General features: G+C 41.5%; 1 protein-coding gene across 3 annotated transcripts in view; it reads left to right on the forward strand.

Moving 5' to 3' along the window:
• Positions 1–300: 300 nt before the first annotated feature.
• CNOT6 (CCR4-NOT transcription complex subunit 6) overlaps positions 301–16,297 on the forward strand; it is a 32,720-nt gene continuing 16,723 nt past the window's right edge. For 2 of the 3 annotated variants that reach the window (XM_080627029.1, XM_080627031.1), the window contains exons 1-2: positions 301–403; positions 14,918–15,031. In XM_080627029.1, coding sequence (XP_080483155.1) covers positions 14,920–15,031 — 112 coding nt within the window. In that variant the 5' untranslated portion in view covers positions 301–403; positions 14,918–14,919. Of the gene's footprint in view, positions 404–9,969; positions 10,044–14,917; positions 15,032–16,297 lie in introns of those variants that run through there. The other variant, XM_080627030.1, reaches the window with a different exon arrangement.

The following is a 16,297-nucleotide window of genomic DNA, read 5'->3' on the forward strand; positions in this document are numbered from 1 at the left end:
CCTGCCTCCCCCGGACCTCGAGGTACCCCGAAACACCCCCCCATGGCCTCCCCCAAGCCTTTATCCCTGCACCTCCCGGCCCGTCCATCCCCACACCCCCCCCCAGCCTCCTGCCCCCCTCTAGCCCTGCGCTCCCCACCGCAGCCGCGGAGCGTGCGCGGAGTACGGACGGCCTGAGCAGGCGGGGCGGAGAGAGAGAAAGAGGAGGAGGGAGAGGGAGGAGGAGGGCCGGTCCGCCCGCCCGCAGCCGCCGCTAGCGCCGCCATGATGCTTGTTTGCTTTCAATGAGTGTGAGGAGGAGGCGGGGGGGAGCTGCTCTCCCGTCCGGCCCGCGGCAGGAAACAAAGAGCCAGGCAGGCGGCGGAGCGAGGGCGGCGGGGGGACGGGGATGCTGCAGCCACAGGTAGGGGCGGCCCCATCGCGGGGGCCGGCCTCGGAGCCTCGCCTGGAGGGGGGGGACACACGACTCCGGACCGGGGGGCAGCGCTCCGCGGGGGGAGCCGCTATGGGGGAAGGGAGCGGCGGCGTTACAACGGGGGGAGCCTCCCACGGAGTTGGGCAGGGGGGTGCGACCTCCGCCCCGCGTCGTTCGGGGGTGTCATGGGGGGGTGTGAGGCCCCTCTGGGTGTGAAGGGGCTCCGGGGGGGGGATTATGGGGGGCACTGAGGAAGCGCTGAGCCCCAGGCAGTTGTTGCTGCGGGGACGCCCCGGGGGGAGGCTCCGCTCTCGGGGGAAGTGGGTGGGAAACGCCTGGTATAGAAGAGGGGAGCGGCGAGGAAAGGGGGGCTCCGCCACGGGGAACTTGCCCGGCCTCGTACCCCGGCCGGAGGCCCGTAAACACCCACCGGCGTGCGGGAGGGGGCCGGGCCGGGCGGCGCCGCGCAGGGAGCCCGAGTGTGTTTCCATCGGGAAGGCAATTAAGCGAAATTAGTGTCATGGCATCTGGAAGCTTGGAGGTTTTTTGTGTTGTTTTGGGGTTTTTTTTTGTTTTGGTGGTTTGGGTTTTTTTTTCCCCCGTCACTGTGCAATTGAGTTTAAAATAATTAAACAAAGGCAGAGGGAAATGACATCAAGCTGGTTAATTGCCCGTCCGCCCTCAGCGCACGGCTTCCAGCCCCCCCCCCAATCCGAAGGCCGCTCAGGCGCTCCCGTAGCGCACCCCGCGGGCGGGCCGTGCTGTCTGTCAGCGGGGCTGCCGCCAGCGGCGGCGGGAGCCGAGGCCGCGCTGGCGCTGGGGCCCCGAGCGGCCCTGGCTCGTTCCGGCGGAGGGAAACGGCGGCGCTGGCGTAAGGGCGTGATTGCCAGCGCCGGCAGCCAATAGGAGAGTGCGGGAGGCGGGCCGCGCGCCGGCACGTGAGGCCGCGGGACGGACGCATGCAGGGATAAACAGAGGGGAATTGGGGCGGGGGATGGCGGCGGGGTGCGAGAGGCAGGTACACGGTAATTAAGCTAATTAGGAACGGGGGGGGATTTGTTGTGGTGGGTTGGTTCGGCTCGGATTGGTGAGCAGGGGCTGGAAGCCTGGAAGTGGTGCGGGATTCCTGTATCGCGTGCAGCCTGCGGGCGCTCCCGGCCCCCACATCTGCCGTCGTGCTCGCAGGACAAGCTTCTCTCCTTTAGAGTTTTATGGAGAATTTTAAGCCTGGGATCAGACAAGGCTTTAGAAAAGTAGGTAACTGTGCACCTGTCTCTGTCTTGATATACGAATAGATTGTGAGTGTGTATTTTAGCAGCGAGTTTTCCACAAACTAAGAATCCGTGTGAAAGCTACTTTGCTTTGTGTAATATAAGGAATATATTCAGAACAAATACTGTAAAACAAAGGGTTTGAGGGTTCTTTTGTGTTTGTTTAATTTGGCTTTGTCTTTTTTCTTTAATACAAATATCTATTTCCTCAAACACGTAGAAAATTATATTACTGAACTACACACACTTGTATTGCTGAAAATACAGGTTCACAGTTTTATTATTGAAAATACAGCTTCACAGATGGGTGTTTGCTTAGTAACGAGAGTTGCAGCTCATCTGGGGTTTTTTTCCTTTGACTTTTGAGGCTTATTTTCTTAATCTAGATTTCGCCACAATGGGCAAGTAATTCAGAATTCAGGGGATTAAGAAATACCTGTGGTATTTGTCTGGCTTAAACACAAAGATGTACAAGTGTTGACTGGTAATTGTATCTTGCCCTTTTTTTTCATTCTAGAGCAGGTCTCATAATTGGGAATTTATCAACATTTCCACTGGGGTAATTTTACAGGATTATCCACCCTCTGTTCTTCCTGCTGGTTCATCTGGACTCATGGAGTTTGCTGCTAGCAGTGAAGCCTTCTGTGGGGGTTTATTTATGCCATTACTGGATCCTTCCCATTTGGATTAACTCTTTGTTCCCTTGTCATCTAAACTGCTTGGATCAGTCCATTTATAAAAAGGATACTACCATGCATCTCTTTTCTGTTTGCATTTTGAAGTTGAGCTCTGAATTCAGTCTTGAGGTATTCAGACGTTTTACTTTGCTTGAATTTTAGAGGAAGAGCTGAAATAGATGAGACTGTGACATTGCGCGGGCAGGTTTTTATGTGAAGACTTGAGACCATTTTATGAAGAGTCAAAAATTGGATGAGCGTAATACTTTTCAAGGTAAAAGTCAGTGAGATCAGGCTGTACTAGATATTAGGAAGACATTCTTCTAAGCAAGCATAGTGGTCATAATGCAAACCACTGTCCTTAAAATGGGGTCGAGTGCTCCCAAGTCTGAGCAAACTAAAAATTCTTTCCCAACAGATGAGCATAAGCATTTGTTTCTAAAAGCATGGCAGTAAAAATAATAATGGGCCTGTTAGTGTAGCACCAAAAAGCCGAGTATTTTTGTTTAGTGCAGTGTGCCTTATTACTTGAATTGCCACCATGCCAGGGAGTGAACTGGAATTCAGTTGCAGAGGCTCTGGTTCTGTTTGCTGACAGAGTTGAATTTTAAATGATTTTGTGCTTTTTGTTATGTAATTTTGGCTGTACACATGTGTATGTGCAGGCAGTACTATGACATCCCTGTCTCAAATGGTGCCACGTTAAGCAAAGATTATATGCAGGCAGTATCTTTATGAATGAAGATGCCTTTCAGTCTTCATAATTGAATGTATATACAAGAAATGGCACTTATTTCCACAGCTGGGTTTTTTTTTGTTAGGAGGAATGTATACTATTCAAAGGTTACAATTGTATATGGTGAGCTTGAAAAAGCTACCATTAACCTTAAAACCCCATGAGAACAATCTCAACAGAGATCTCTGGATTTTAGTCCTAGTTGCATGAGACAGAGGTTGAGCCTTGCGCTGTTTCATAAACCTATCTGGGGTTTTTAAATCTGTATATTGAGAATTTACACTACTTTCAGTGTCAAAATACGGATGTTACTGAATCCAGTCTAATTTTAGGCTTCTTCATAGTGTGCTTTGGAAAGCTTTGTACATAAATTGCTCAAACTGAGTCACTGCAGGGTTTCATCTGTTTTGTATTCCTTCTTCAGTGTTGGTGCTTCACACTTGGAAGTGTGATTATTGTACAATATCTTGCAAGATTATTACCATTGTATTAAGTGACATAATTTATGTTCCTACATGAAAATTGGGTTGTAGAAGTCCACTCAGCAGGGAAGGTTGGCATAAGCTAGGGGGCCTGCACTCATAATTCCTACCCTACAGCTGAAGCCTTGAAGAGTTACAAATGCTTAGGCAGGTCCCATAGAAAAAAGCAGTTTAAATGCTTAACGTGTACTTTTGAGCTGCTAATTATGCTTCCAAGATGGTGCTTATTTAAAGAGAAAAAAGTTGGCAACAAGTCAATTTTTTCTTTTGTAAGACTGCAACATGAATCCTTTTGTTAATGCCTTCGAGGGCTTTTCTTGAAGTGAAGGAGTCAGGGAAAGGAGTAGGAGTAGAAAATAGAGATGCAGTTGTTGACTTTAGAACTTGCTGTTAGTATTCCAATTTATGCCGTGATGGAGGTCTGCAGGAAGAGGCTGGGGTTTGGGTTGTTATTTTTTTAGACTTGGAAAGCTGTGGGGTATGTTATGGAAGCTGCCATCTCAGCGTTGCTATCACAGCCTTGATGTTTTGATAGCTCTCTTGTCTGTCTTACTTAATTTTCCTGATATGCAACCCTTACACCTTAGGTGAAGTGGCTTCCCACCTTAAGGCTGTCCTAAAGTTTCTATGCTGTTTTATAATGCCAGTATCTCCAAAGCCTCCTTTAGCTCTTGGAGCTTCCCCGTTTCCTTATCGAGGCAGCAGTTTCAGTCTGGAGACTTGGGGTTTCTAGAACATGCTGAAGCAATCTGAGTGACAGCTCATGTCATTAAGGTACAGCATCTTGCCATGGTTAGAAGACCATGAAGTATGACATAATTTAGTATACTGCATATTATAAATAATCTGTGCAGCTTTACTGCTTGAGCTATTTTTTCAGTATATTGATGAGTGAGGCGTGGATACTGCAAGTTGTTCTGACATAAATGGTGCTCCATAAAAGTGTATCTCTGCATAGATCAGTTGGTAGAGTCAGGGATCAGGAAAAAAACCTCAGCACTGGCTGTGCTTCAGAGACAGATCCTTTCATATGCTTTTTGGAACAAAACCCACATTGAACCAACACCTACAAAGACAGGAAGGCTTGAAACTAACCTAAAACACCACTAGGTTTGAGTGTGTGCTGTCTGATGTGTATCACCTGTCAGAACAACGAGATGGCATTGTAATGGCTAAATACTAAAAAGTATTAAGATGCTTCGTGCAAAACTCTGATCATTAACGCTGTTGATATTCTTTTAAAGTTTTAACAATTGCCCACCCAACAGAAGTGCTTTGCCTGACAAAGCAAAGGTCCTGTGGGCTAAGATGGTGGAGTTTCAGTGCTGCCTTAATCACAATTCATCTGTAAATAAATAAGAGTACTTTCAGGAACAAATGATCTCTGTGTGTGAAGAATAATTAAGACTAGGAAGGCATCCTTGCTTTGCTGAGGAACATCATGAAAGATTCACCTCTGAAGATTTGAGGGCTGATCGTAAAGTAATTGTCAGTCATGGCATAAGTGCTTTTGGTGTAGGGAGCAATGGGCTAGATCACCCCATGGTTTCTTCTGGTATAGGATGTTGTGACTTCTCGCTAGAGGCAGAATATGGAAAGCAGCTGTTTTGGTTGCTCATTAACTCCACATAATTTAAGTAAGTACAACTGTTGTTGGAGTAATGCTGGAAACCAACCAGTGACGTGGCTGCAGTGGTGATACGTACTTGTGTTTTGTTTTCTTAGACCACCAGCAGTATAGAGCATTGGTTTTCAGCATCATCTCACAAACAGCAGCATCAACGCAACAGAGAGAGGTGATGAAGTGATACATGGGGACAGGAAAGAAATGTCAAGCTGGCTTTGCAGCACAAGCATGTGGTTGTGGAACACATTCTCAGGCTTGTTCATTTAATTTGAAATAAAAACAATCTATGAATAGTCTGGTTACTTCTATCAGGATGTGGCTAAATGGGTTAGAGTGTGAACTGCATGAACAAGTTCTTTAATGTCTTGAACTTCAGATAGTTTAGCAAGTGTAATATTAACAAGCATTCAAATTGCTAGAAACTGGTTTTTTTTAAAGCCCCCGTTTCTGGGTTTAGATACTGACTTATCAAGCTCTTGTTCAGATCTATAGCAGGAATGCTGAAAATGAGCTCATGTCCAAGCTTCATTTAAGGTAGCGAGGTTCTCTCTTACTCCTAGGTTGTCTTGCAGGGCTGAGAAGGAGAAGAATGTTTTGTGTGGTGACTTCATATTTTTACCCACAGAACAACAGAAATGTGGTTAAGTATTCGGCAGGCGCATAAAGGAAGATGTGGTAAGGAACCTTGTGGTATATGTGCTGGTGTTTAGAATAGCTTACTGAGCTGGCTCTAGATAAGAAATTGTGCAGTAGTTACTGTAAACAAGAATTAATGTTCCATGTGTCGTGAAGAATCATAACTAAATTGTCAGAGACGGATTTCTGGACACAACCAGTGGAGTGAGAGTTGTATGTGTTAATGTTGTGACATGAAAGACCATTCTCAGCTCTCCTAAAGCTTCTTGTAGCTGAGGCTTTACACCTTGGCCTTGTTGTGTATCTGCGTTTTTAAAACTTGAAGCTATGTTCTTTATGATAGATCTCTTCCTTTTAAAGTTGATCTCTTAGGTTCCATCTTATTTGTAGAGTATATAGTTATATAAAGCAAATAAATCCTTAAATTAGTGAACCTGACTGATCTTTTAATGTATTGGCATTTCAGCATACACTAAAATAGAAACTGCAAAAATGTGACTGTTGTGTAGTACTCGTTAGCTAGCCAAAGCGTTTCTAGGGATACCAGTTAAAGGTCAGCCTTTGCTTTGCCATTTGGTTTTGCGTTAATGTTTGTTTTGCATACAGCAGCCTTTTACTATAGGCATAATTACATACAATTGCTGATAATTAAGCAGTGTTCTAATCGTCGCGACTGTGCCTGTGCTACACTGAGAACATTTGGACATAGTATTTGTAATCATTAGATGTTGTGTAGGGTAAAGGTTGGGAATTTGAGTTCTTTATAATGAGTCAGATAGATCCACTTTATCTTGTAGGTCTGTCTAGAAGACGGAGCAGTCAAGGACGTCTGTGCTGGTTTATGCCTTTTGTAATCTGACCATTTCATAGTCTCTTTTGAACCCAAAACGGTCTTTATAGTAACTGAATGTGGAAGTGAAAATTGCTTCTTTGCCCTACTGAAACTATGATAGATTCACGCCTGTCAAGGTTTAGGGCGTTACATGTACACCAGTAAATATTGGGCTGCAGGTTGCTCATCTGATAGGAAATGGTGACTGCAAGTGGAGTGCAGGGGTGGAGAGCTGGGCAGGAGAAGTAGAGGTCTGGAAAATGGCAACCTCCCTATTCCTACTCCACACCTTGTAACCATCCAGTTTGCATTTCTATAAACAAGCAGTTTAGAGGGACAAAGAAACCTTAATTAAATTTGAAATACCCGTAGGTCAAAATTTAATAATCTTAAAAATATTAATTATTTTAGATATTGACTTACCAAGCTCTTGTTCAGATCTATAGCAGGAATGCTGAAAATGAGCAGCTCATGTCCAAACTTCATTTAAGGTAGCGAGGTTCTCTCTTACTCCTAGGTTGTCTTGCAGGGCTGAGAAGGAGAAGAATGTTTTGTGTGGTGACTTCATTTTTTTACCCTGATCTAGTCAGTGCTGTATAGCCCTGTATTCTGAGTTTTCCTGAGTTGGAAACAGCAAATACATCCTTTGACACTTACGGCCCAGTCGATCTGAACCGTGATGCTTCAATAGGAGGGTTATGTCTCATTTTAGTCTGCTTTGGCTAGATTAAGGGTTTTGCAGAACTGCTACAGCTTGATAGATGTCTATCTTTTTAAAGAATATTAATGCATTTGTTAACTTCTGAGTTTTCTGTAGTAAAACTTGTATGTGCAAAATCAATCAACTCCTCTAGTCATATTCCAGATATACTCGCATGAACGAATACATATTGACTTAATCAGTATCTTGTATTTATCATTGCCTATTTGTAATGCATGTTCGCATCCCTCTGCATTATCTAAGTCAGAAAAAGAGGAAGGGTAACTTGTGGTCTTGTATTGACCGTCATGTAAAATTCTAGTTTTAGAAGTCCTCAAAATATGATGAAGAAGCATTACTTCCCTGATGAAGCCATTAAATCTTAATACGCTAACAGCCACTAAAATGTGATCCTACTGAGTAAAGAAGCACTTGGAATGAATCAATTGACTTTGGGTTGACTCTACAGCATTTTTAGTTTTTAATTTTTTAGATTATTCCAACATCAAGCTATAAATCGGGTTAAAGGGATCTTGACACTTTCCCACACGTTATAGTTGAGCCTCTTGGGGGTGAGGAGTGTTTCAGGAGTCATTCTTGTGCTGCTCCAGTTCTGCTGTGCACACAGCTGTGATGCGCCATCCGTTCCCACACTGGGTAAAAGGAATTCTTTCATTCACAGCATGTATTCTGAAAAATTCAGGTGTTAATATTTAACTGATTTCCCAATTGGATTTTTCCTAGTCTTACTTTTTCATTACTATGTACTTGCTGTAAAAACAACAAAAAGTACTTGGAACAGCCTTTTTTAAAAGGAAACATCAAGAGTGTTTGCACTAGCCAACAAATAATAGGTGTTTACACAACAGGCTTGATATTTACCTAAAAGTATCATACTGGTAGGAAAGTCTGTGTTTCCTTGCAGCACTGATGTTTTCTTTGTGTATATTTCAATAGAGCAATCTCATTCACTTCTAGAAAGTCACATGTAAGGTGGTATTTCAACAGATAGGCAAGTCTCCAAATTTGTGTTTGTTCAGTGTCAAAATACCTGTCATTTTAGTTGTAGTGTGCTTTAGTATGGATTCCTCTATTTTGAGGAAGCTTTAATTAAAATTAAAAATTAAAGTTTAATTCTGTCAATTTGTTTTCTTTTAGGTGGTGGTTTACACCTGCGTTTCTGAGCTTTGCTATATCTACTTGCACAGTTGTGTATTGTAGCAAAATACAACCGGAAGCTGTATTTCATAGCGGGATGCAAGTATTCTTCCATATTATGGTGTATATCTGCTAGTAGCTGGGAAATCCGGAAATGTGGGTGTATGTTAAGGTTTATTGAAAACCCCAAAGTTATAATTTAGTCTGTTCTGAATAAGACATTGATAGAAACAAGACTGACATGAAATTTAGAAGGCTTAGTAGGAGCAGCATCAGGCATACACAAAGACAGTTTATGTCTAAGGGAGGTGGTCCCAAATAATTTGAAGAGCTTTGCTGAAGTACATGAAATTTATATCATGTGGCGCTTCAGATTTAGCTAGGTTCTTGTTTGCTTCCTTTCCTCATTGTGGTATCTTGCCCATGAATATTTTTTTCCATCATTTTTCACTATTAAGATCACTATCTAGTTTGCCCGTGTGTGGTACAGACTGAAGATAAGTACAGTCATTGGCTCAACTGACGAGTGTAAATTGTGTAGGTCTGACCTTTATCATAAGCGTGTTCAAGGTTCTGGTGCTTTTCTGTGAGGAGAAAACAGATGTTGCTCCTTGTCATACCAGCCAGGGACAGCCTTTATGCAGGGTTGTTGCTTCCCTTGCCTGTACTTGAAGCTGAAATGTAATTAAGTTCCCATAGAAATATGTATCTTGGTGGGTAAAGTGCCACCAGTGATAGTGTAAAAGCAGTAAGCTTGATTCACTGTGGAAAAGCACTTTTTTAAAGAATGGGTCTTAGAGTGGGAATGAGCAAATCTTTAGTTTTATAGTAAAAAGTGAAATATAATACTATGAAATTACCTTAAAGACTTCTCTTCCAAAGCACGGTTTTTGTGCTTTGGGTGTACTGCTCCCTTTGAAGAGGGTCACTGTTTGGAGTTTAAAGCAGTAATTTCTTCCTAACAAAGCTCAACAGTAGAGATTAACCCTTTAAATACAGGCTGACATTTCTGATTAGCCTGTACATTGCTCGAACTGCTACAACTTTAAGTTATCTAAAAAGCAGTGTACTTTGCCTTCAGTTAGGATTTCAGACTTTGCTCAGTGTTACTATTTAACTGATGCATGGGTAGTTGGAAGCAGGGTTTTGTTTCCTGCTGTGTAAGAAGAGATTTCGGGGTAGGTGTGTCCAAAAACAATTATGTTGTTGTCCTGATTTTAATCCCATAAACAGCTGTGCTGCAAGTCCACACATACATTACAGCTATACAGGAATAATGATACAGGAAGCTAGGCACCCTCAAATAACTATTTTTTTTCCTCCTCCCCCTTAGCTTTTGACCAGTTTAATTCTCTTCAACAGCTCCTTTTGTTGTCAGAGAAAAGTCAGTGCTGATGCAAGAGTGAAGTGGAAGTACACAGTCCTGAGGAGGGAGGAACTGCAGCAGGGCCAGCTTAGTTCTGCTTCATGCATTGTAAAACCTCAGTGCATGTGGCTGGTTTTGAGGAGGTAGGTATGTGATGAGGATTCTAAATTAACTTTGAATTTGGGATATATTGGTCAATCTAAGAAACACATTTGGGGGGAACTCATGGGAACCTGTTTTCAAATGAAACTTGCATGGAAAAAGTTAAAGGCAGAAGATTGCGAATGAATGGTCTGAGATGAGCTTCCTGTATTTGGGTTTGGAGAAAGAAAGAAAAAACCTCTCATATGTGCTATCATTTTCTTATGAAATCTCTGAGTAACTTAATGGTTTATAATGAATAGAAAGTACTGTAGGTTGCTTCCTGTCCTCCTGCTTTTCAATAGTGCAAAAGTCATTTATTTGACAAGTTTATTTGTGGTGCATCAATAAGTGGAAAATCTACTTCAATTAACTTGTTACTTCTAACTTTGTTAGCTCTAGATTTGTATAGTTTATCCACCGTTTTTAATTAAAGTAGCAAGAACTTGGAGTAATTGTGCACTTGATTAGGTGTAGTGCTACTTTGTTTACTTCCTCCTCCTGGCTATCTCCTGATCTACATCAGTTTATTAGTGATAAGTAATACCAAGTAAGGAGGGAGGGGAAGTCAAAAGAAGTTGTCAGCATGTGTCAAGAAGTTTCATCAGCAGAGTTGTAATGCTTCAGCGTAGTGATCTTGAAGTATTTCTAAAGGTTCTTTGCATATTTGTAAATGGGATTTGTAGATGCTGCTTAGTAAGTGTTGAAATAGCTATTTCAGAATAGTCGATTAGATGGGATAAAGTTGTTTCTGAACATTAACCCCTGCTGCTCTCACTTGTTCATTGTTCATTGAAGTTTTGGAATTCGGGTTTTCTTTGCCTCATTTAAACTTTGCTATGGAGGAAGCTGATCTTAGGGGAGGTTTTTGGGGGAAAACTTTACATATATAGCAAAGCTAATACTATAAAGGGTTGATGGTACTTGGCCTACAGGAGTTGTCTAATACATTCAGTTTTAAAACAGTTTATTTGTGGCATTATAGAATGCATTTCAGGAAATCAAGATCTTCTGTAGTATTGCTGTTGGTGTTTTGTTTTTAAAAGCAATCACCTTACTGCTTACTCAAAATACCTACTCACCTCCATGGTTTGGTTAATTCCTTCTCCCCATCATCTTCTAAATCCCATAAAAACAGGAGAAGGGAAGGACAGGAAAAAAGTCACCATCTTTCCTGCTCTGTTACTCACAGCAGACTATAATATCTCCACTTTGGAGGCATTATTTATTGGTTGTTTACTTAGTCATCTGGAGCATTAACTACCTTGTAGTCCAGCTTCCACTTCACACATGCCATAGCCTGGGAGAGTTTCAGAAGTCTTGCCAGGCAGTGGTCTGAACTCTTCATTCTTCTGTAGCTAGCAGTGCAGTTCTACAGCTTGGCCTTCAGGCAGCTTCTACTCTATAGGCCACCAGCTCCTCCTAATGCCATATCCCTAACAGCACTGTTGCTGTTGGTACTCCTTTGGAGTAGAGCAACAGTCATCTTCTCCTTCTCATCCTCATCATCCTTACCCTGCATTTTTCCCCAAAGGGTCTTCTCTGTCCCTGCTCTCCTTTTCCCTGACCCTACTGCCTTTCTCTTGATACCTTCTGCACAAACAAGGGCTTAAAACTATGTCTGCATTGAAGACTCAAGGTCTAGTTCCCTGTCTCAGACCTGTTGCACTGTTGACCTTAGTGGCTTCATTTAACTCAGTTTCTTTAGGGTAAAGGGTGTTAATTCAGTGTTGGGACTGAGTGACCAAGGTGGGAATGGGCAGCCACACGTGATCTCTGAAGCTCTTCTGTTTTTACAACCATTTAAATAACAACTTTAATAACCTGGTACAAGATAGTCAGCAATTTGCATTCAGACATATTTAAATGGCCTCCTTGTTAGAGTTAGGTAGGCTGGGGTGTGTTCTGGACATCCACGTCACATCTTTGTTTAAAAAGTGTTTCTCCTTTACGAGCTAACTTGCTGTATGTGATAACAGCCTAATGCTCAGTGGTGTTTTCCACCATCTGCATTGGTGCAACTGAAAATTACAGGTGGTGTAATCTCTTCTGAAAATGATTGTCATGATTGTTTAAAGCTGCGGTTATCAATGGCTCCAGGGTTGTTCAACACCATTTTATGGGTCTTGCTAAAAATTGCTGGAGTCTGACAAAACTATGGCTTTATCTCATGTTTACTTCAGCTTGTAAGTGGAACAGTAGCCACTCATCAAGCTTGAAAGTTTGGATGTGGGGAGGTGGAGAAAGGAGGATTTGTAAAAGAGAGTGATTTTCTTGAACTACTCCATGCTGTGAAGTTTTGAAATACAATTCAAGGTATTGTGCTTGTGTTTAATGATGACCTGTGAAATACAACCCAAATCTAGCCTTGCTGTCAGATGCTGAGAAATGTTGAGTGATGGACAAAGATGCGCTAACTCTTGGTATGATGGTATCCTTGGTGTTCTGATGCGGCTGATATCAGTGATGATCTTGGTCATTGGCACCTCCTTCACCCAGGAGGGTCTCAAGCATTTGTCCACTGTGAAATGTGGCAGTGAAGAGGGGAAACCATCAAGAGCAGGAACTTTAATGAGAGGTAGAGCAGTGCCATGGATAGACTGGGAGTTGGGGGGGGGGGTGTGTGTGTGTCACCAGGATCCAGTGTTTAAAAACCTCAAATTCTTACATCTCTAATTGTTTTAGCACACATTAGCAAAACCCACTAGAAAAGTATGTCATCCTCTTCTGACAGCAAGGCTGTTAATTAGTGCATATGATTGAGTGTGCTCTGGGGAACACTCATGTTTCTGTACTGAATGAAATTTCTGTCTCTACTATACCTGCCTCATTTCCTGAAAAATTGGAACATATTTATTAATTCAGGGAGCTGCAAGAAGAGAAAGCATCAAATGCCTGAGGAAGGTAAATGTTTCCTGACAAACTGGAGCATTTCTGTGTGGCATTGGTCTTTGTGAGTTACACTGAATTGTATATAGTGATTTCGGAAGAGATGCTCTGTATGACACTTTGCTATATATTATTGCACTAGTTGCACAATTATTGCAGGGAGAAGTTCCTCTTTCACCTTTCTGGTAGTTATAATGCAGTCTTATCTCCTTTAATTAGCTTAGTTTGAAGAAGAAAGTGTTACGCTTGATGATTACAGTACCCCAGGTACTCAAGTGCCTTCCTTCTTTCAGGAGCTCCTCCCAGCTCTGTTTATAATCTCATCCTTTTACCCACAAGTCATTTTTTAAAGGGGAATTTCTTTTCACTGCAGAAATTGGTTTTGAGCAGTGGTGGTGGTGGGAAGGGGAAGGAGGAGTATGAATTCGTCAGAGTTGTTGCATTAAAGTAAGCGTGTAGTATCTAAAAGCTTTATTTTAATTAAGGTGCAGAATTAGCTAAAAGTTTTGGGGGGGTTCTACTGGGTTTTTTTAGCACAACATTTTCCACTTAATTCAATAAACAGATGAATCTAATTTATGAAGTTGTTCATTGCTTATTCTCTATATAATGACAACACTTTTCTGATGTATTCATCCAGAGATATGAAAAAAAAAAAAAAATAGCCTTAAAAGACCTGGATGTGCTCATTTGACCAATACAGCTTCTTTATTGAGTGTTTTTTTTAGTGGTTATAATGCTGTAATGCATTTTGCTGAATAATATTATGCATAATGAATAATATGAAGCATAATATTGCTAGTAATGTGTTTGTAAATGTGATTTGAGCCAGCATTGTTTGATTTCTTTATTCATATAAATAATTTCATAGGTTGCTGCTTGTGCCTTTTTGCATATATTTGGATGTGGCAGCTTTAGAGGGTGAAATCTTTGCCATAAAATCTCAGAGATAGATGTAGGACAATGCAAAAGCATTACCCTTATTTATGATAAACACAATTTATATTGGAAGGCCTATGTAACTTGAAAACATGGAGCTAATTTGTAAATTAATACAGTATGTGCTTATGTAAAGTTTATGTAAGGTGTTTTTCCTCTTAAACTGACTAAACCTCAGATGCATTTCACCTGGGGACAGAGGAAAGCTAGCTCATGGTAGAGGGAGGGTTATGGCACAGGTCTTTATAATGGAGCCAGGAATTTCTCCATGGAGAGGAATTTTTGCCCCTTCATTTGCTTCTCTCATGGTCCCTAATTGGGTATGGTAAAAAGAAATAAGGAGTTCAAAAATATTTCGTGTAAAGTGATCAGGAATGATGCGAGAGTGAGAGAAAACGGAGTTGAATTTCAGTGCTGAACACCTGGCTGAGGTGTCTGGGTCAGGTATACTGTTTTCAGATTGAAAAGAGTAGGATGAGGGTTGGATTAAAAAGATGTCATTTTGCAGACTTAGAGAATTGAAGATCTTTTTGAAACCTTAATTCTTTTCTTGGATGCTGAATTGTGTGGAAAGTTGAGAATTGCAGTAAACCTGGAACTGATGCATAGTCAAGGTTATCAGCAGATGTCTTCTTTATGGTTTGTATGAGAGAGAATGTGGTGGTGATTGTCACTTTTTGAAGTTTCATTGCTGAAGAACCATGAGCCTGCAGTAGGATGGATTGATTTTGAAGCACACAGTGACATATCCATGAAAGGTGGCAGGACACAACCTGTATGTTGGGTTAGAGATTTTGCTGAACTATTGAGTTAGAGGTTAGGTGTTACCTGCCATTTGAGGAGCATTGAGAATCTGTGATGGTCTGTTTTGTAGCCTACTCAGTGGAGTTTGAGAATGGGCATGGGTTATCTTTACCTGAAGTTTTGAAAAGTATTTGGAGTGAACGTCCAACACGAAACTTAACTGAAATGGAAATTACCTTTTAAATAATTACCTTTTAAATACTTCTCAGTATATAATATATTTATGTGTCTTTTGTCTCAACAGGAATGCCCAAGGAAAAGTACGATCCACCTGATCCACGGAGGATGTACACAATTATGTCCTCAGAGGAAGCAGCCAACGGAAAGAAATCACACTGGGCAGAGTTGGAAATAAGTGGTAAGAAACCGAGGAATGGTTCCCAGTAAAATGTGTTTACAAGGAAATTCAAGCAGATATTTTAAAAACTAAGAAATTTTGTGATGTAAAAGTAAGCTTAAATTTTGCTTAAATATGGAGATTATTGGAGAGTCTGCAAAAATTGCCATGTGATGTTTTCTGAGTGACTGCTCAATAGAGAATTTTATAGAAGGAGGAACACAAATAGAGTTCTTTGAATTGTGTAGAGTCTTTCCATCCAGATCATTGAATCCCTGTCTTGCTTCAAGTGCCACGTGCCTTAACACGTGAATAGCATTCTTTACTTGAAGGTTACAGATGCAGAAACCTAGTTAAATGCTGCTTCAGGAATCAGCATTATGTATCAGCATTAGGCTTGGATATCCACTTGGACATCTGCTGCCTCTGCACAGGAAATGCATTAAGCAATGGCACTTTCCTTTCATGCCTGGTAATCTTGCTATAGACTGATTCCAGCCAAGAGAGATGTAGGTAGTCCAGGGAATGGATCAGTGATGTTGATTGGAAATCCTTTCAGCTGCAAGGGTTTCTTTGATCACGTCACCTTTTTGCACTGGGGGAGGGAGGAAGAGGTGTTTATTCAAATTTTAAAATGCAAAGAACTATTAATTTGTATTTAAAACCTTTCAAAAGATTTCTTAATGAGCATTACCCTAGCATGAATCCTTTAAGAACTGTATGCATTTGCCTTGCAAAATAAAATGCGACAATGTGTTTGTTAATGTTCACACTGACTTTTCCTTGCAAAATACTTGGTCATCTAATACAGAAAGCCACAAATGTTTTAACTGCTCTTGTTTAAATCACTGAGCTTTTTCACTGCAGGCTCTTTTATGCCACTCACTTTCTTACAGCACACTGGAAATGATACCTGCATTAAACCTTTTGTTACCAGGGATTGAGTCCCAGATACACGTGTATCAGTGTAGCTTTTCCCCAGGCACTAAATATGACTTCTATTTTGAAGCAGATAATTTAAGGAAAGGAATTATAAAGCATGTATTTTGGTATAATATTAACCAGACTGTTCTTAATATTGGTGAATCATGGTAGGGTTTTAAAGGCTGTCACAAGTAGCTTTTTGCCTTGGACAAACTGGCATCGGTACTCTTCTTCTAGCGCTTTTGGTACAATGAGATGACTTCTGTAAATGAAAAAGGATCTGCTCCTTCGCTGTCGGGGTGAATCTTGGAGAGAAGAAATGTTTTGAGACCTTCTGATGATATCTCACGTTCCTTGCATGCA

Source organism: Psittacula echo, assembly GCF_963264785.1.
Source record: "Psittacula echo genome assembly, chromosome: 11".
NCBI classification, from domain to species: domain Eukaryota; kingdom Metazoa; phylum Chordata; class Aves; order Psittaciformes; family Psittacidae; genus Psittacula; species Psittacula echo.